Below are 22,419 nucleotides of genomic sequence, written 5' to 3' on the forward strand. Positions count from 1 at the left end.
TAGATTATAGTATGCTTCTTATTGACGTATACCAAATATCAAAATTATTTTTACAATCCATAAAAATGATTGCTTTATCTTTATATAAACAATCATGTGAGAATCTGTATCACTGAATACTCTGACAATAGATTGCTTGATTCTGTTCTCTGTTATAAAGGTTACTTAATAAAACATTGTGCTGTTTGAGAGCAGTGATTCAATTTCCCCTTAGAGACATGATGATTCTTGAAAGCAACTTGAGAACTGGTAATGTTGTGATAGTTTGGGCATGCAGTAATTTTAGGTTTTGGAGAAAAGGCACAGTGAAGACATTTCAGGAGGTTGAACAACTTTTAAATATAATGTTTTGAAGTTTAAATTAAATCAATTTTTTTCCCAGAGAATCAGGGAGTGAGCACACTCTCATCTCATACATAACTACTTTAAGTTTATTTTGAGAAATTTACTTTTGATTTATGCAGTTACTCAATATGTGCTTTCAGAAAACAACTGTTATTAGGAAGCAGACTTTAAACCAGTCAGATACTTGTGATAGATAAAGCCAGTTAAAATGTTAAATTAAATAGCAAATGTAATACCATTTATATGGTGAAAGCCATATCTTTTAAGAAAGATCAGAAAAGTACTTCTTTCTTTTTAATACAAGGCATACTACAGACAGAAGCATACGTATATGATCATAATTTTACCCTGTTATGATACCAAGAGGAAAACAGCACAACTTTTAGAAATGTGGTTGAAGGTGACAAATCTCTCTCTTATCTTAAAGGCAGCTAAGCAAGGATAAGAGGAGCACTGACAGAGCAAACATAATCTCCAGGTGAGAAAAGAAAAAAAAGAAATACGAATGTTTGTAAAATTATTATCTAATTTGGACAAGATGACATTTTTAACAAAAAAACAAAGAGGTGCAAACCATTCTCTCTGAAACTATAAGGTGAACACAGTGAAGGACGGATGAGAAAAAATATCTAAATTCTGCTATTGTTTATTTCATTCTTATTTTAAAAGGCATATTATTTTAAAAATAAACATATAGTAATGGTTTGGTTGCCTGTGTGCGTGCTAAGTCACTTCATTTGTGTCTGACTCTTTGCAACCCTATGGATTGTAGCCCACCAGGCTTTTCTGCCCATGGAATTCTCCAGGCAAGAATACTGGAGTGGATTTCTATGACCTCCTCTAGGGCATCTTCTTGACTTAGGGATCTAACCCGTGTCTCTTATGTCTCCTGCACTGGCAGGCAGGTTCTTTACCACTAGCAGCACCTGGGAAGTAAGATCTATATCTATTTTATAGGAGATCAGTTTTTGAACAATCTATAGCTAACACCTATATTTCAGGGAAATGGCAACACTCTGGCAAATAGTTGATTCTTCTCTAGGGAAGAGGGAGACCTTACCTGCTTGTGTCTTTCCTTTACCTCAACTTTGCTCTTTTATTTACTTTTATTTTGGTTTTGACTTTTTTCCTAGACCATGGAAGCTAAATGCAGTTATCTTTTTATTCCCTCAACTCACAAACTCTGGAATTAGACTCCCCAGGTTCAGAGGCTGGTCCTGCTGCTTATTAGCTGCGTGATCTTTGACAAGCTATTTTCTACTGTCACTCAGTTTCCTCTTCTATAAAATGAAGATGATAATAATAATAATAATAATACCTTCTTCTTCTGGTTGTTATATTAAAAAAATCAACAAATAAGTGCTTAAAACAGTTTTAAGCTCATAATATGTATGATAGTCATTATTAGTATTCATTAATTTATACATTTATATATGCAATATAAATATTGGACTATTTTCTTACTAGTCTTTTGTTTACACTCATATCAAACTTTACAAGAAATATTTTTTTATCAAGTTTTTATCTCTTTCAAATTTAGGTACTAGTACCATAATCTAAAAAATGTAATTCCTGATCTATTTGTTATTAAAACATCTGTTTTTTCCGCTTTTCCAGCAAATGCTGTAAGATGTGTTAAATTTTTATTGAAGTAAATATAAATTTATTTTTAACAATGTTGTGACACTCTGGAATGTCAAAACTAAGATTCAAAATCATTGTTCTCATAATACATACAGCTCTACTTATCCTTAAAACACGTTCATAAATAATGGGTAAGAAAGAAATCTTAGTTTTCAACCAAGCAGGGAGGTATATATCTCATTTAATTTATGTTTACTAAATGTGGGCACAGATTCTGATATGTCCCTTGAGTATGGACCTTGCCCCTGAGTTAAGAGTACCTGTGATATTATCAACAGGAGTATGCCTCATCCCATATGTGTGTTGGGAGCGGAGAAAAAGATGGCTGAAAATGTTCTACTCACTAACCTAAATTATCTCATCCTTTCCAAAGGAACATTCAACTCTACAGTAAGTCAAGAAGCACTTCCCTACGTGAGACATGAAAATGACAAGTGACTGTTTCCTTTACCTCTTATCAATGTTGAACCTCACACTATTCATGACAAAATTATACTCTCTTTTTTCTTGGACTATTGTTCATATACTTCTACAGTAACAATTTTCCACTCAACTTATCAGGCCCTTCTGTTTATTGTCCCTTTTAATCACTTATTTCTGATCACTGTACCTAGGGACATCCTGTTCAAAATAACACCCACACATTTATGAATGTATGCTGGTCACTGACTAATACCATAAATTAACTTGGACCCTTAAACTGTTCAGGTTAGAGGAACAAATCAATTGTTACTTTGAACTAACTTATCACATTCATATGAAGAATACCAATAAATGCATTCTATTCAGTGGAAATATACCATATCCTTGACACTCTGCATCTTTATTTTATATTTATATCCAATATAAGGAAAATGTTCTACAGAGTTGCTCTAACAACTAACTTTGCCTATTTGTGAGAAAAGTTTGAATCAGTTTGGGCAAATGAGCTTTTAGTTGCGGTTCTGTTCAATTTATTTGTTCCTACTTTGCAGAGCTCCATTAGTGCTTTTCATGTCTAAGCCTTCAAGGTTATTATTCACCTTTTAATGGAAGATATGATTTAAATATATTTTTTAAGGGAATGATAGGCTGGATAGCAGATGAATGAAGCCAGGATAAATGATACTGCATTATATTCAATGGCCAATCCATAGCATAAGCAAGTAAATGGAAAACCTTTACATATATTGATTTAGAAAATAACTCACTGAAGTTTTATAATAACAACAATAGAATCTCATCCTGCATGCTGTTTATATTATAGCCATATGAGACTGAATCTTGAGACAGTGAATATAATCACATATAAGACTGGCTACAATGTCATATGTCAAGGTACAGCTGCTAGGAAACAATGATATAAAAATGCCTTCACACTAGACTATGCTACTATACTTTCAATAATAACTGATACTGATATTAATTTTTTGAGCAACTGGCAGTTGGGAGGCTTTCTGCTGAGTGATTTAGTACAATATCTATTTAGCTCTTATGAGCATATTATGAACTTACAAAGAAGAAAATAAAAACTTTAAGTTTAATTAACTTACCCCAAGATCAGATAGTTGTATGTATCAGAGATATTAATTAAATTCAAATTGATCTCTTATACATTAACTACTATAGTGATATGAAAAGGGAAATAGATCTTCCTAATTTTAATTATAATTTGGCCTTTTAAGAGAGTGGATGCATTATAACAGAAAAGATTTGGGAATCAGAACTCTGTTGGCTTTTTGGATCTACAGACTTGTGACCTAAATAATTTCTCACAAGTTGGTTAACATTCCATCTTGGGCTTCAGTGTCCTTATTTATAAACATTAAAAGGCAAAGTGGCCAGTATTTTGAGGAAGATATAAAATAATACGTTAATAAAGTAAAAGAATGGGGAAATTTATTCAAGAGTTCAGGGGGAGAGCTTTGTAAAAGGCTGTGTACACTGGGAAATTTCAAAATGCAGGGTTTTAATCAGCCCAATGAGGGGGAAGAGTATTCCAGGTAAAATGACAAGAGAAAATAAGAGCAGAACTACAGAAATGGGTGATGCAAAGACAATTAATTGTCCTATTTGCCTGGGCAAAGTGGGCATGTGTGTTTGTGTATAGCTAAAAAGGAAGATTAGGGTCAGGCCATGTATTCTCTCTCTCTCTCTTTTTTTTTTTTTTTTTTTACAGAAGAATAGGTTATTGTCTTTATTTTTTTTTAATTTTATTTTATTTTTAAACTTTACAATATTGTATTGGTTTTGCTAAATATCGAAATGAATCTGCCACAGGTATTACTCAGCCATTAAAAAGAATACATTTGAATCAGATCTAATGAGGTGGATGAAACTGGAACCTATTATACAGAGTGAAGTAAGCCAGAAAGAAAAACACCAATACAGTATACTAACGCATATATATGGCATTTAGAAAGATGGTAACAATAACCCTGTATACGAGACAGCAAAAGAGACACTGATGTATAGAACAGTCTTTTGGCTCTGTGGGAGAGGGAGAGGGTGGCATGATTTGGGAGAATGGCATTGAAATAGGTATAATATCATATATGAAATGAGTCGCCAGTCCAGGTTCAATGCATGATACTGGATGTACTGGATGCTTGGGGCTGGTGCACTGGGGAACACATGTATACATGTGTTCTCTTAAATGTTATGTTTAGGTTTTAGAATCAAAGATATACAAAATACTTGTTAAATATTTTAGAATAAGAAATTTCAAGATTACACTGTGACTCTACTTCTTACTGGGCTTTCCAGGTAGCTCAGATGGTAACAAATTTGCCTACAATGCGGGAGAACTCCACTATCCCTGCATGGAGAATTCCATGGACAGAGGAGCCTGGGGGCCTGAGTCAATGGCATCGCAAATAATTGGACACAACCGAGCGATTATCACTTTCATTTCACTACTTCTTACTAGCTATGTGAGTATGGACAAGAAAGATAAAACTTCATTTTTTCTTTTATAAAATATGGTAATCAAAGTACTTGTCTCATAAGGTCAAGGTGAAGTAATGTTATAGCTCTTAGCCTGCCTAGCATATGAAGGACTTAATAAATGATTAAGTATTATTATTATATGAAGAAGATGGATGCCACTTAAGATTTGACATAAAGGAAAAGGTCAGTTTTCATTCTGATTGCAAAGAAGGACAATACAAAAAAATGTTCCAGCTAACCACACAGTTGCATTCATTTCACATAGTAGGAAGGTAATGTTCAAAATCCTTCAAACTAGGCTTCAAACAGTATGTGAACCAAGAATTTCCAGATGTACAAGCTGGATTTAAAAAAGAGGAGCCAGAGATTGAATTGCCAACATCTGTTGGATCATATAAAAAGTAAGGGAATTCCAGAAAAACATCCACTTCTGCTTCATTGACTATGCTAAAGCCTCTGACTGTGTGGATCACAAAAAACTGTGGAAAATTCTTAAATTTGGGAATGCTATACCACCTTATCTGCCTCCTGAGAAACCTGTATGCAAGTCAAGAAGCAACAGTTAGACCTGGATATGGAACAATGGACTGGTTCCAAATTGGGAAAGGAATACGTCAAGGTTGTATAATGTCACCCTGCTTATTTAACTTACATGCAGAGTACATCATACAGAATGCCCTGTTGGATAAATCACAAGCTGGAATCAAGGTTTCTGTGAGGAATATTAATAACCTCAGATATGCAGATGACACCACCCTTATGGCAGAAAGTGAAGAGGAATGAAATGAGCCTCTTGATGAAGATGAAAGAGAGTGAAAAAGCTGGCTTAAAATTCAACATTCAGAAAACTAAGATCATGGCATCTGGTCCCATCACTTCATGGCAAATAGATGGGGAAAAAGTGGAGACAGTGACTGATTTTATTTTCTTGGGCTCCAAAATCACTGTGGATGGTGACTATAACCATGAAATTTAAAGATGCTTGGTCCTTGGAAGAAAAGTTATGACAAACCAAGACTGCATATTAAAAAAGCATAGACATGCTTTGCCAACACAGTTCTGTATAGTCAAAGCTATGGTTTTTCCAGTAGTCATGTATGGATGTGAGAGTTGGACCATAAAGAAGGCTGAGCACTGAAGAACTGATGCTTTCAACCTGTTGTGCTAGAGAAGACTCTTGAGAGTCCCTTGGGTAGCAAGGAGATCAATCAAACCAGTGAATCCTAAAGGAAATCCAACCTGAATATTCATTGGAAGGACTTATACTGAAGCTCCAATGCATTGGCCACCTGAATTGAACAGCCAAATCATTGGAAAAGACCCTGATGCTGGGAAAGATAGGAGGCAGAAAGAGAAGGCGATGACAGAGGATGAGATGTTGGATGGCAGCATCCACTTAACGGACATGAGTTTGAGCAGTCTCTGGGAGATAGTGAAGAACAGGGAAGCCTGGTGTACTGCAGTCCATGGGGTCGCAAAAAGTCTGATATGACTGAGTGACTGAACAGCAACAGCAATGGAGAAGTTGGATGCCACTTAATATTTGACATAATAATAAAAATCCCATCTACCACTCCCAACTTTCTGTGGAACTCAGCTACCTTCTACCATTTACAGTTAGGCTTTTGTTTGTCCACTTAAGAAATTTGGGATATCATTTGGAGTGTGTTAACTTGATTAGCAATGTGTAAGAAATTGGAAGTAGCAAAAAGTTAAGACAGCTTAAATAGATCTTATTTTCTGACATTATTTTAACCACCAGTGTTTACAGCTTTGATTATGATGCCTTAGATATTTTCTGATGGTAGGAAGATTGACAATATTATTCTTGGTTTCTTGGTGTGTCTTTGCAACCTCAATATTATAAATATTCAAGAATATTTCTATTCTTAAAAATAACTCATTTAAAAATGTTTTAGTGAATGGTAGAACCAGGAAACCTGTAATTGTGCAATGTTCTGAGATTTTAATTAAGGTGAGAGAAAAAATGCTAATTCTTCTTGAATACAATGTGATATGTAAATGATTACCCTGCAAACTATTTTTAAAAGATAATCAGCATTTAGGAACCTTTCCATAAGATTAGAAAAGGATTCATCAAATATCTTTAAATAAATATAGACATGTAAGTCAAGATGCCACTGTCACTCAGGAGGCTACTAATTCTCTGGGAAGATCCTGTTCAGTATCTGTAACATCTCATGACTTTTTCAGTTCAGCTTTATATGGTAGAATAGCTTGAGTCAATTCCTTGAGTCTTTAGTTATATATCATCAGGTGTCTTCAAAATCTTTGGTTACCTCAGTGTCACTTTATGGTGATATATTAGTCTCAAGATTCTGACTTTTAATGAGAATATATATATATATATATATTTATATATATATATTTAAAGTCCTTAAAAATGTGTTGTGTTGCTGTTGTAATGCATTTATGCATTATATTTATTATATATATATATGGAGATGGAGTCTGGAGATAATGAAAGAAAGGCTCAAGGGAAATTTATTGACTTCTTCAAGATCAGAATGACAACATTATAATTTCGTAGACCTGAGTCCTATCTTAATATTCTGTCCAATGTAGCAAATCCAATTAGAGATGAAAGACTTTCATGATCAAGGGAACTTTTGTTTCATAAATGAAATAACTAAAAAACTTGGTTGTCACTAACGTAATATATTAGTCATCTTAGAGGAAATCTTAATGATATGAGCAATCTTAACCACCCTCTAATGTGTGTGTGTGTGCTCAGTTGTATCTGACCCTTTGCAACCCCATGGACTGTAGCCTGTGGGCTCCTCTGTCCATGGAATTTTCCAGGCAAGAATACTGGAGTGGGTTGACATTTCCTCCTCCAGGGGATTGTCCCCACCCAGGGATCGAACCTACATCTCTGTGTCTCCTGTGTTGGCATGCAGATATTTTACCACTAGTGCCACCCGGGAAGCAGCTACCTTCTAAGGAAGAGAGTAACGTCAATTTCCTTTAAGCATCATTTAGATGATACTATGAAAGATGAAGTTGCCTCTTTTAACTTTGTAAAAATGCATTAAAACAGCAACATAACACATTTTAAGGGACTTCAAATTTATACTTCCTTGCAGTAATTTGATTTTAAGGAAATTGTGAACCAAATATTATGGAGAGACTTTTAGAAAAAAGTGCAATTACCTAGACCCATAATTATGCTACTAGCTTAAGGTGAATAAAGCATCTAATTATAAAAACAAAACATTGTGGGATTCTTAAATAGGTGACCACATCACCATGTTCCCTTTGTCAGATGCTTTTAAACAAATTATTCACATGTGTGTGGTTTTTAACCTAATGTAAGCATTAGGTTAAAAGTTTAAATCATATTTAATTGTCTCCTTAAAAAATTGTTATACAGATGTTTCTATCTTAAAACAACTTTGCTGACTGATAAAGAACAATGCACTTATATTTGTCAAGGTTAATCTTTTTTATTATATTTATGGATTGTTTTATATTATTTTCCCTCTCTAATTTTAAAAATTATTTTTGTTGCATTTTATTGAGTGTTATTTAAGTAATGTATTTTATGTACATTAATGATTAAATCTTTACAACAATGCCAGAACACTGAAATTTAGAAAGCTCATCCAAGTTATCACAGAGGACAATCCAGATTTGAACCAAATTCTATTGATTCCAAATAGATTCTCTTAATGACTATATTATGGGTGAATATATAAGTTTTTATTTAGGAGATAATATTGAATTCCATTATTTGCACTTTCAAAACTTTTAAATCATGTGCTCAAATTGTAACAGGGACTTCCATTTCCTATTTAAAAGGTGTACTTCACAGTCTTTTTTGTTTCTGACAGCCTAAAAGATATAGCCTAAAGCATGCAGAAGTTTAATTGATTTAACTCTGCTGCTTCAATCATAAACTTACTGTATTGGTTAAAATTTGGTTAAACTGATTCTTTTCTTTCTATTCCCTCCTAGAATAGTAGACTTCAGTTAAGTACTTTTCTTGATTCTAACAAAATTATGAATCATGTGTATATATATATATTTATATATAGAAACATATAATCTACTATTATGCTATATTTTATTATGTTATTATACAAATTATTATGTTATTATATATTGATATATTAACACTTACCCTTTATATATAATTTTTGTATTTATATATAATTCTAAGATCTATTTTTCTACTTTTCTAGCAATAATCTATGAGAAAAATAAAAAATTTTACCTTTTTGGTTTGTTTCTACTAAGTTTAGTTATGCTTAATATGTATCAGCTATCTTAAAATATTTTTAATCTTTACTGAGGACTAAATAATAAATAAATAAGCATCATTAAAAGTCTGTTGTGTTTCTGAATTTTAATTTTACTAAAGACCTCAATGATATTTTCTGGTAATAATAAAGTAAGAAAAGATACTTATTAACAATTCTGTTTTATATGTGGTGAACATGAAGTACAGGGGAAAGTAATTGGGTGCTTATTTTAGGCCCTGTTACATAACATGCATCTCATAATCATCCGCCTAAATTAAACAGAACCTCAGATTTGATTTCAATTTAAGCTGCTCATTTACAAATCAGAACTGACATGGACTCTTCACAATGAACAAAATAAATAATTTTAATTAAATTTCTTACCTGCACAATGTCTCTTTCAGCATATTTTCCTCTGGAGGAAACTCTTACATCATCTCCATCCAATTCAACCATTGCTTGAAAATAAAATAGGATAATTTATCCAATGCATTTTAGCCATTATACTCTAACAATGTTGGCAATAAGGAAATCAAGATGTATGAAGTAACAATATGTCCTATGTAAAGGCAGAAAGCTTGCTGATCCTTTCATCTCTGCAGTGATTTCTTCCCCAAAACTTAACCGAATGCCAATTTTACAAATGAAGAAAGCAAGCAAACACCTCATGTGATGCTTTGAAAAGTGAGGAGAGCCTATACAGTGTAGAAGTCTTTAGGTACATCTTCCATCCTAAAAATTCTCAACTCTGGGTTACATGCTTACATGATGGATTTGTCAGATGAGGCTAATTCATTCAGTTTTAATGGTTTTTTTCTAACTTAAGAAACTTGGTACTAATCATTATAGAATTTCCAATAACAATTTGAACTTTATTCTCTTTGAAATTACAATAAACTATGCAATCATTGTCTATAATCTTTTTGTGAATAGATTTTAAAACAAAAAGGCATCTTTTAGTGAGTGGATAAATCATGATTTTTCTGAGGTATGATTTTTTTCATTGGTTAAAAATAATTTTGACATTACATAGGTCAACTGTTATTTGGGAATGCTGTGATATAACAGGATTGCTGGTATACAGTAGTGTTATGCTGCGATTGAGAACATTTTCCAGAGTTTAATATTTTTTGGTGAGAGTTCTGTAAATAACTAATTACATGAGGAATGCTAATTTGTACTTAAAGTATAATTCTCTTACTAATAACTCATTTTGTACACACATGATATTCACCAGACTCCAGAGAGCCATTTGCAGCTATTTGTTTTTTGCCCTCTAAAAAACACTAGAATACAGTCCTCACCTTTTCACTGTTTTCTTCAGTGCCTGAATAATGCATTTCAGTTAAAGATATTTTACTGTTTTTCCTATTTTTTTTTGATTGAGGTATAACTGAAAAATAACATTATATTATTTTTAGCAGTAAAATGTAATGATTCACTATTTGTGTATACTGTGAAATGATCACCATAATGAGTCTAACTGACCATACATGATTATAAATTCTTTTTCTTCTGATAAAAACTTTAAGGTCTATTCTCTTGGCAGCCTTCATATATGCAACATGATATTAATTATACTCACCACACTGTACATTATATCCCCATGACTTACTTATTTTATAACTAGAAGTTTGTGCCTTTTGACTTCCTTCACCCATTTCACCCACCTCCAACCCTGGCAAGCCTCTGGCAACCATCAAACTGTTCTTTATATCATTATGCTTTTTTTTTTAACAACATGTTTTTTAAGTTTTACTTTTCTACATATTTTCAGGAATAAATATCTGGGGTGAAACATTCAGTACACATAATTGATAGTAAGCCATCATCCAGTAATCTGCTTAGATATATAATATATGTCAATATTTAGTAAATTGTATAAATTTCCATTAACAACACAATTAAATTATTCAAAATACAAAAGAACTATTTTTTCTCTCCTAATTATTCAGCTCAGTTCAGTTCAGTTCAGTCGCTCAGTCGTGTCCGACTCTTTGCGACCCCATGAATTGCAGCACGCCAGGCCTCCCAGTCCATCACCAACTCCCAGAATTCACTCAGACTCACGTCCATCGAGTTAGTGATGCCATCCAGCCATCTCATCCTCTGTCGTCCCCTTCTCCTCCTGCCCCCAATCCCTCCCAGCATTAGAGTCTTTTCCAATGAGTCAACTCTTCGCATGAGGTGGCCAAAGTACTGGAGTTTCAGCTTTAGCATCATTCCTTCCAAAGAAATCCCAGGGCTGATCTCCTTCAGAATGGACTGGTTGGATCTCCTTGCAGTCCAAGGGACTCTCAAGAGTCTTCTCCAACACCACAGTTCAAAAGCATCAATTCTTTGGCGCTCAGCTTTCTTCACAGTCCAACTCTTACATCCATACACGACCACTGGATAAACCATAGCCTTGACTAGACGGACCTTTGTTGGCAAAGTAATGTCTCTGCTTTTGCATATGCTATCTAGGTTGGTCATAACTTTCCTTCCAAGGAGTAAGCGTCTTTTAATTTTATGGCTGCAGTCACCATCTGCAGTGATTTTTAGGGATCTAAATAGGAAAATTCAAAATACTCAAATATTTTCAATAATTAATTTCTTTTTTCTTCTAGGTTTGTTTTCAAAATTTCATATTACTTTGAGACATAAATGAACATTGATGGTGACATGTCAGCAATCAGAGAATTTTCTCCTATATTATCTAATTTGCTAATAACTCATAATGATTACCCTATACTCTCTCAAAAATAGAAAACAAAAATTAGATGATGTTCTGGGCCTCACCTTCCACATTCCTCTACAATCTCCATTGGTTTTTGTGAGTGTTTCATTTCAGTTAAAGAAAATGGCAGTTATTCAGGCAATAACGTATTAGAATGAGATGCTATAAAAATATCACCCACTTATCAGTATGTCCTTTGGGTTAAAAGGCTACAGGTAGCAGAATTGGAAACTACACATTTGAGAGCAAGAAGAAAAAAAATGGCATGTAAGTGGTGGAAGGGAAATGTTCACCCTTCAATTTTTCAGATCATCTGGTCCTCAAGGAGCCTGAAATTGTAAGCTCCAGTTCCCCACGTGATCCCGTCTCTGGAAAAAAGATGTGTAAGAAACAGACCTGTATTTCTTTCTAGCCTTGGGAGACAAAATGACATTAGAACCCCTTATATTTTGCCCCCTCTCCTAAACTAGGATCAAGGCAATTATATGGATACTACACTGACTTGTTACATTTTGAGGACAAAGAAATTCTGCTTTGAAAAATTATACAGAAAGTTTTAAATTATTCTCATTGAAATTCAGAAATAAGACATTTACATACTCATTAATCTAACAGTTAATTTATATTTCCTCTACTTTCAAAGAATAGATGGCAATATGTTGTATTTCTTGCCTATGTAAACCTCTTGGTTGAAATACATGTAGATGTTGGGTATTTGTAGCTAACTGAGAAAATACACAAGTTTTACTTCAGTCTTTTCCTACTAATTTATATGCATGCTATATAAACTTACTTATGGTAGATTTGGAAGTACCTAGAAAAAGGCTCCTCTGATAAGATAATACCAACTTGAATGTAACTCAGAAATGTTCTTCCATCAGGGTGAAAACAAAAATCAGGTCTTTCAGGACCCTAATTCCCTGTTTATAAGGCTTGCCAGAGGAAAATCTCACTTTAATTCCCAGGACAGAATTCATTGGGCAGGCAACTTCCTTATGTCTATAATCTTCACTCACTCTTCCTCTTGAGAAGAGTGATTCATAAGATAACTAAGATTGGGAGATGGAACTGACCTTGAATCTCTTTTTGGAGTACTCTATCCTCAGGTTGAAGGCAATTTCTCCCTGTGGCATGATAAATAGGCAAGGCTCTGCTGTCCAGAGGAGGCCTTGAGATAAAGGTGAGGTCATTTAATTTTGGAGCAGTAAAGAAACAAGAAATCTGAGTTTGTGCACAGGGTAACTCAGATTCTCTAATTCTGAACTACTATTAATAAAACTTACATTTTGATTTCTATTTGAGTGACTCTTGCATATTTTTTTTAGTTAGTTCAAGAAGTCAGAGGGAGAAATAATGAATTTTCATACCTCAAAACTCTGATAAATAATTCATGGGGAACAAAAGAATTGAAGAAAATAAATAAGTGTGGCTATTGTATGAGGGTAGTACCCAAATAGCTGTGCCTGCTGCTTTGAATAGAAATCTACGACCAGAAATATTCACCAGGAAATGTCAGTTGCTCTGTATTCACACATTATGTGTAGGAAGTTGAGGAACAAGTGACTGAGGTCTTACACCTAACAATGGTCTTCCACAGGACTCTGGGAGACGTGGGATGTACCCAGTGAAAAGTTCATACTTGAGAGGCAAAAGCAAATTAGTAACTGAAAAGGAAATCATGAATTACTTTAACCTAGCAACTGGTAAAGTTTGTGAATTGTAGCCTATCACTGCTCAATGCAGATGATCAAGTACACGAAGTATTAAGAAAGATGTGTCTTAGTTTTCCTGACTCTAGAGAGGTAGCTCAGATTCATGCCTGATGGACAATGAAAACAGATGTAAATATTCAGAGACAGAGAAAATATTAGCAGGAGCAACAGCAGGCAGGGCTAAACTGATTTTGCTTTAGAAACTGGAAGAGTATAATGATGCAAAGTGTGACCAGCCAAGTATGGAATCAAAGGAAAGAATCTCCAAGATCAGCAATATAACCGCTGTGTTGTTTTACCTGAGACGGACAGATCTATACTGTCCGTATTGGGGAGGCACTGGTGGTTAAGCAAGAATCATCTTAGTGATGATCATGTTATGATTAGCCACCCATGTGCCTAAATTAACCTGTAACATACCAAAAGTTGTCTCAAATATTTTAAAATTATTCTAATTTCTAAAGTTCCAAGCTAAATACTCTCATTATCAATGTAAAAACACATGAATCAGGTGAATATTATGTAGTTATACAGTTGTTATCTAGCATAGAGTTCTCTTAAAGGAATCCATCAGGTGACAAAAAACAGACTAACTTTAGAGTTTACCCAGATTACTAGTTACATGAACACCCATCATTAATTGGCATTTGAAGATGGCTTGAGCCAACAGAAGCACAAGCTGGAATCAAGATTGCCGGGAGAAATATCAATAACCTCAGATATGCAGATGACACCACCCTTATGGCAGAAAGTGAAGAGGAACTCAAAAGCCTCTTGATGAAAGTGAAAGTGGAGAGTGAAAAAGGTGGCTTAAAGCTCAACATTTGGAAAATGAAGATCATGGCATCCAGTCCCATCACTTCATGGGAAATAGATGGGGAAACAGTGGAAACAGTGTCAGACTTTATTTTTTTAGGCCCCAAAATCACTGCAGATCGTGATTGCAGCCATGAAATTAAAAGACACTTACTCCTTGGAAGAAAAGTTATGACCAACCTAGATAGCATATTGAAAAGCAGAGACATTACTTTGCCAACAAAGGTTAATCTAGTCAAGGCTATGGTTTTTCCAGTGGTTGTGTATGGATGCGAGAGTTGGACTGTGAAGAAAGCTGAGCGCCGAAGAATTGATGCTTTTGAACTGTGGTGTTGGACAAGACTCTTGAGAGTCCCTTGGACTGCAAGGAGATCCAACCAGTCCATTCTGAAGGAGATCAGCCCTGGGTGTGCTTTGGAAGGAATGATGCTAAAGCTGAAACTCCAGTACTTTGGCCACCTCATGCAAAGAGTTGACTCATTGAAAAGACTCTGATGCTGGGAAGGATTGGGGGCAGGAGGAGAAGGGGACGACAGAGGATGAGATGTTTGGATGGCATCACTGAGTCAATGGACGTGAGTCTGAGTGAACTCCGGGAGTTGGTGATGGACCGGGAGGCCTGGGGTGCTGCAATTCATGGGGTCGCAAAGAGTCGGACACGACTGAGTGACTGAACTGAACTGAACTGAGCCAACAGAAAGAGAAAACTACCCAATAAGTGAATTTAGCATAATTATATAGGCTTATTAAGTTTCAGATAGTCATATCCATTTTCATTTTACTTTAGTCTTTCATATGACAGAACATAAATATTTATAAAGATAATGTCTATCAACTAGCCAAGGTGTGAAAATCCATTATTATGCTTCACAACATAGTGGTTTATTTATTTAGTGCTCACCCTTAAAGTTTTTAGGGAACCCAGAGTGTGTTTTGCCTTAGGAACAAAAACTCAATTTATCACTCAATATTAAGAAATATTTTGAGGTACAATTCATCTCTAATAAAACAGAAAGCTACATAGTTGAATTAACCTATACTAGAGAGATAATGAACTACTCAGAAGACATTCTTTTAATTTGCTCACTTCAATAGACTCCATCATGTGATATCTATGTCTGTATGTACACGGACATAGTATACAAATCTATATGCACACTCATATCCCTATATGCAAAAAAAGGAGTGATAGATATGTAAGTACATGATGAGTTACAGTTAATAAATTCCCAATTAATGCTATTGAAATTTTATTACTCACCATCAAATTCTGCTGGTCCAACACCTACTATAATTATTGACATTGGAAGTTTTGAAGCCTTCAAAGAGAATACAGAATTTGTTCACAATTAAGAAACTGAATTAGGAAAACAACTAAGAATTGGGAAGAAAATAATATCCTAAGTACTGACACTTTTTCACATAAGTTCATTAAAATACTTTTGGACATATTTAATATTAACACAGAATAATATACTTGACTCCACTTTTATCCTTTCTGAACTCTGTACGTATGCTAATTCACTTGGATTTTCTTTAGGAATGACCAGTCTTGGATAATATATATATATTTTTTTAAACTGAGCATTTGCTTACACTTGCTATTCTCAGACAAAATCTTCCTATGCTGACTCTGGGTATCTTTAGTCTCTTTTTTCATGTTCTCTCTCTATTTGAAGATCTTTTTGTTACTGAAAGGTGAAAAAAGATACCATATTTGTGAAAAAGTAGTGCATGCATGCATGCTAAGTTGCTTCAGTTGTGTTTGACTCTGTGCAACCCTATGGACGGTAGCCTGCCAGCCTCCTCTGTCCGTGGGATTCTCCAGGCAAGAACACTGGAGTGGGTTGCCAGTGCCCTCTTCCAGGGGATCTTCCCAACTTAGAGATCGAACCCATGCCACTCTTGCATAGACATGCAGGTTCTTTACCAATAGGGTTACCTGGGAAGAAAAAGTAGTACTCTATCTCATTTATAGTTATGGCTAGGAAAAGCAATTTTTATAGTAAATGCATGACCACAAATGATAATTATAGAAAGTAATTATTAGTATGATTAAATAATTTTATGCTAAGACTATGAGATCCACCAACAGAAAGGTGGAACAATATAGCAACCACATCATCAGGGCATTGAAATATGAATAACTGTTCTTCAGTACATGTCCTATTAGTTTATTTTTATTTTAAGTTTTTTAAAAAATTTTAATATTGGCCACCATAACACATGTGAAGTGATATCTAACTGTGGTTTGGGTTTGCATTTTCCAAACGTTAGTGATGTCGAGGCTCTTTTATCTTGTTGATCATTTGTGTATCTTCTTTGGAGAAACACCTTTCAAGTTTTTTTTTTAACTTTTTATTTTGTATAGGAGTGAAAGTGAAAGTGTTAGTTGCTCAGGTATGTCTGACTCTTTGCGACCCCATGGACTGTATACCGCCAGACTCTTCTGTCCATGGAATTCTCCAAGCAAGAATCCTGGAGTGGATTGCCATTCTCTTCTCCAGAGGATCTTCTTGATCCAGGGATCAAACCAAGATCTCTTGTATTGTGGGTAGATTCTTTACCATCTGAGCCACCAGGGAAGCCCAATATAGCCAATTAACAATGGTTTCAGGTGAACAGTGAAGGGACTCAGCCATACATATATATACATCCATTCTTTCCCAAACTTCCTTTCCATCCAGGCTCCCACATATTATGCAAGATAGTGTGCCACATAATGTGCAAGCTTTTACCTCTCTTTCATTTTGTGTTTGGTTTTGCTAAGTATATGTCTATAGAAATTTGATTTTTTCCCACATGTAACTAGTTTTTCTCACACAAACAGCTAATTCTATGCTATTAATAATTATGTCATTAATATGCCATTAATAATTATGAAATATGATAAACAATCTTTCATACAACCATTTTTACTAATGTCCACTTTGTGTCAAATACTGCTCAACTTGAATATAGAAAGGTAAGTAAAACCAGATATAGTTTTATAGATTGCAATCTAGTAAATATAGATTTTATAGATTATAGTCTAATAAAGAAGATAATCAATTAATCATAAATGTAGCACATAATTAGAAACTAGTCCCCATCCAGTTCTATAAACATAGAAATTAGCACAATTCTCCTGTAACTGAAATGTAAATATTAAGAAATATTCTGTACAAATTGTAAGACTATATACATCAAACTAATAAACACACTCATGCACATGAAGTTGATGATATTATTTATTTTTATTTATAAAAGAGTTGTCTAAATAATGCACTGGCTGCAAAGGCATGGGCATTTTGTTTCACTGTTAAGTCAACTAAGAAGACTTCAGTTAATTAACCTAAGTAGCGCCATGCTTTTATTTAGCCAGCCCAAGACAGAATGACTCCTACTTACATTAACTATGGACTCCTTAGTTTGAGCCATATCTGAGATAACACCATCTGTCACAATTAGGAGCACAAAATACTGGGAGCCATCCTTTACGGAAGCAGCATATCTGAAAGGCAAATAAAAGGTAAACAATACCCAAAATAAAACAGTTTCTCTCACATGATAGATGCTAAATATAATTAGGAATAGTCAACACATCTGTTAATCTCAAGAAAATATTTAAACATTTGTTAGGAGCCTATATTATGCAAATTCTCAAATATACAGTTTTTTTTTTCCTCTGAAATAGCACACTAGAATAACAGCATGCTGCTAGAATAACAGCATACAAGATATCACACTAGAGTAACAGCATAGTGGATGCTGGCACACAGAGATGCTGGGAAGCCTTAGAAATTCATTCACTAATAAAAGGTGAGCTGGAAGGTATGTTACCACAGACGAATGGCTATGGCTTTTGGAAACAGACATCTTGTCTAAGCAACACATAATGTGTATGATCTTCTGCATAAATTGCATAAGCTACCTAAACTTTAAAATCTTTAAAATCAAGATAATGCAACTTTCTATTGTTAATAAGGAAATTTCATGTATGGTAGTAAATATTTATACTGTTATACACTGGTAGATTTTTATGTATGTTAAATTATATAAATGATTTTTCTTGTTTTGGAACTAGATAGCAGTGATGATTGCATAACACTGTGAAAATGCTGAATGTCATTGAACTGTAAACTTTTAAATGGTTGGTTTTATGTCATGTGAGTTTCACCTTAATTAAAAAAATGCAGTGGAAGAAAAGAAATACTTTTTTACAAAGCTATAGTTCTAGGTCTTTAATACATGTTAAATTGGTGATATAAAAAACAAAGACAAAAATTAGGCATGTAATGAGAACATATCCTAGTACTTATCTTCTGTACCTCTACTGCAGAATTCTCACCAAATAATACTAGAAATAAACAGGAGAATTTTACTACTATATTTTCTCTTTTTTTCCATTTTGTTCTCCCATTCTGAGTATCTTGATGATATTCTCAATAGAATATGTTTTATGACTTTTAGTACATAACTAGTAAAATGGTCATATCTAGTAATGAAGAAGCATTATGGTGCTCATAGAGGGCAGTTTATAAAAAATCATCAAGTAAATTACAGAAAAATTATTTCAATGAAATATCTGTTGATTATCAATGAAAATCAGTACCTGATGGACTCTATAATAATAAAGTTTGAATACATTGTGGACAAACCAATGGCCTAATAGATCAGGGCAAAATTTATTTCTTGTAAAGCAGAATTAATAACTATATGAACAAGAAACACTACAACTTTGCCACAGACAAGAGAAACTAATAATTACACATCTGTTAATAAAATATATGGTAATTTTATAGACTTATGAAGAGAATACAGTCTAAGTGACAGTTTCATACACTATGGAACCAGTTCTACAACATACAGTCAAAAATGCTCCCACAATGTTGAACAACTGATCTTGGCACTAAGACATTTGTATTAATGTGACAGTAACATAAGCAATGGAAAATCCAAAGTATGAACCTACTCTCCTACTTTATATTAAAAATTTTTTTCTTAAGAAATAGGATAATGTCCCTTAGGAGTTAATTAAAAAAAAAAATTTAAGTATTCATTATTTTTACAAAGCATTTTTTACTGACTATTCCTCAAAAACATAAGGTTTATATTTCATGTGATTAACAGGAGGAAGCTCTATACAGTAGCAAAAACAAGAATGGGAGCTGACTGTGGCTCAGATCATGAACTCCTTACTGCAAAATTCAGGCTTAAATTGAAGAAAGTAGGGAAAACCACTAGGCCATTCAGGAATGACCTAACTCAAATCCCTTAGTATATGGTAGAGGTGACAAATAGATACAAAGGATTAGATCTGGTAGAGAGAATCCCTGAAGAACTATGGATGGAGGTTCATAACTATACAGGAGGTGGTGACCAAAAGCACTGAAAAGAAAAAGAAATGCAAAAAGGCAAAGTGGTTGTCTGAAGAGGCTTTACAATAGCTGAGAAAAGAAGAGAAACAAAAGGCAAGTGAGAAAGGGAAAGATATACCCAACTGAATGCAGAGTTCCAAAGAATAGCAAGGAGAGATAAGAAAGCCTTCTTACATGAACAATGCAAACAAATAGAAGAAAACAACAGAATGAAAAAGACTAGAGATCTCTTCAAGAAAATTGTTGATATCAAGGGGATATTTCATGCAAGGATGGACATGATAAAGGACAGAAACAGTAATCACCTAACAGAGCAGAAGAGATTAAGAAGAGGTGGCAAGAATACACAGAACTATACATGAAAGGTCTTAATGACCTTTAAGGTCATCATGGTTATCTGGTGATAAACCATGATGGTGTGGTCACTCACGTAGAGCCAGACATCCTGAAGTGTGAAGTCAAGTGGGCCTTAGGAAGCATTACTGCAAACAAAGCTAGTGGAGATGATGGAATTCCAGCTGAGCCATTTCAAATCCTAAAAGGTGATGCTGTTAAAGTGCTGCACTCAATATGTCAGTAAATTTGGAAAACTCAGCAGTGGCCAAAGGATTGGAAAAGGTCAGTTTTTGTTCCAATCCCAAAGAAGGGAACTGACAAAAAATGTTCAAACTACCATACTATTGGGCTCATTGCACATACTAGCAAGGTGATGCTCAAAATCTTTCAAGCAGGCTTCAATAGTATGTGAACCAAGAACTTCCAGGTGTACAAGTTTGACTTAAAAAGGGCAGAGGAAACAGAGATCAACTTGCCAACTTTCACTGGATCATAAAGAAACCAAGAGAATTTCAGAAAAACATCTGCTTTGCTTCTGCTTCATTGACTACACTAAAGCCTCGACTGTGTGGATCACAACAAACTGTGTAAAATTCTTAAAGAGATGAGAATACCAGACCACTTTACCTGTGTCCTGAGAAACCTGTGTGCAGGTCAAGAAGCAACAGTCAGAAGCAAACATGAAACAATAGACTGATTTAAAATTAGAAAAGAAGTACAATAAAGCTGTATAGTGTCACCCTGCTTATTTAACTTATATGTAGTGCACATCATGAGAAATGCAGGGCTAGATGAAGGACAAGCTGGAATCAAGATTGCAGGGAGAAATATCAACAACCTCAGATGTGCAGATGATACCACTCTAATGCAGAAAGTGAAAAAGAATTAAAGAGGCTCTTGATGAGGGTGAAATTTGATAGTGAAAAAGCTGGCTTAAAAATCAACATTCAAAAAATAAACATCACAACATCTGGTCCCATTACTTCATTGCAAATAGAAGGGGAAAAAGTGGAAGCAATGACATATTTTCTTTTCTTGGGCTCCAAAATTACTGTGGGCAGTGACTGCAGTCATCAAATTAAAAGATACTTACTACCTGGAAGAAAAGCTATCACAAACCTAGACAACATATTGAAAAGTAGAGACATCATTGCCAACAAGGTCCACATAGTCAAAGGTGTGGTTTTTCCAGTAATCATGTACAGATAGGAGAGTTGGACCATAAAGAAGGCCAAGCGCTGAAGAATTGATACTTTTCAATTGTGGTGCTGGATAAGACTCTTGAGAGTCCCTTGGACTGCAAGGAAATCAAACCAGTCAATCCTAAAGGAAATCAACTCTGAATATTTATTAGAAGGACTGATGCTGAAACTGAAGTTCCAATTCCTTGGCCACCTGATGCTAAGAGCTGACTCACTGAAAAACACCCTGATACTGGCAGGAGGAGGAGGGTCAAAGGTTGAGATGGTTGGATAGCATCACTGACTCAAAGGGCATGAGTCTGAGCAAACTCTGGGAAATAGTGAAGGATAGGGAAGCCTGGCACTCTGAAGTCTATGGGGTCTCAAAGAGTGGGACATGAGTTAGCGACTAAACAACAATAACAATAAATGGTAGAGAGAGACACTTCTATGAGTTCAACAACAGTATGGCTTTTATGATTTTCATACCAAATTATGCTTTAAAAATGGCGAGATGGATTATAAAAAATTGAGTATTATGTAATATAAATATTACTCTAGATGGCTTAATTGATCTCTTTTTGGTGGGGGGTATTGTTTACCTTTTGAAAATTAATTTTCACTGGAGTGTAGTTGATTTACAAGGCTGTGTTAGTTTCTTTCTGCTGTACAGCAAGATGAATCAGTTATACATATATTCACTATTTTGTAGATTCTTTCCCCATGTAAGACATTGAAGAGTATGGAGTAGAGTTCCCTGTGTTATACAGTAGGAAATGGCAACCCACTCCAGTGTTCTTGCCTGGAGAATCCCAGGGATGGCGGAGCCTGGTGGGCTGCCGTCTATGGGGTTGCACAGAGTCGGACATGACTGAAGTGACTTAGCAGCAGCAGCAGCATTACAAGTTATCTACATTATATATAGTAGTATGTAGGTATTAATCCAGATATCCCAATTTATCCTTCCCTCACCTTTCCCCCTTGGCAAACATAAATGTGTTTTCTACATTTGTGACTATTTCTATTTTTTTTTTAAAATAAGTCCACTTGTACTATTTTCTATTTCTAGATTCCACATATAAGCAATATCATACAATATTTGTCTTTCTCTGT

The 22,419-nt window shown here is 34.6% G+C and overlaps 1 protein-coding gene across 5 annotated transcripts in view; it reads right to left on the reverse strand.

The window, feature by feature from the left end:
- Positions 1-22,419, reverse strand: part of CPNE8 (copine 8) — a 334,767-nt gene that overhangs the window by 60,112 nt on the left and 252,236 nt on the right. For all 5 annotated transcript variants that reach the window (XM_025283977.3, XM_044941627.2, XM_006055240.4 and 2 more), the window contains 3 exons: positions 17,820-17,922; positions 15,691-15,748; positions 9,567-9,640 (listed from right to left, as the gene is read on the reverse strand). In XM_025283977.3, coding sequence (XP_025139762.3) covers positions 9,567-9,640; positions 15,691-15,748; positions 17,820-17,922 — 235 coding nt within the window. The remainder of the gene's footprint in view (positions 1-9,566; positions 9,641-15,690; positions 15,749-17,819; positions 17,923-22,419) is intronic.

This window comes from Bubalus bubalis, chromosome 4, assembly GCF_019923935.1.
Source record: "Bubalus bubalis isolate 160015118507 breed Murrah chromosome 4, NDDB_SH_1, whole genome shotgun sequence".
Classification (NCBI taxonomy): domain Eukaryota; kingdom Metazoa; phylum Chordata; class Mammalia; order Artiodactyla; family Bovidae; genus Bubalus; species Bubalus bubalis.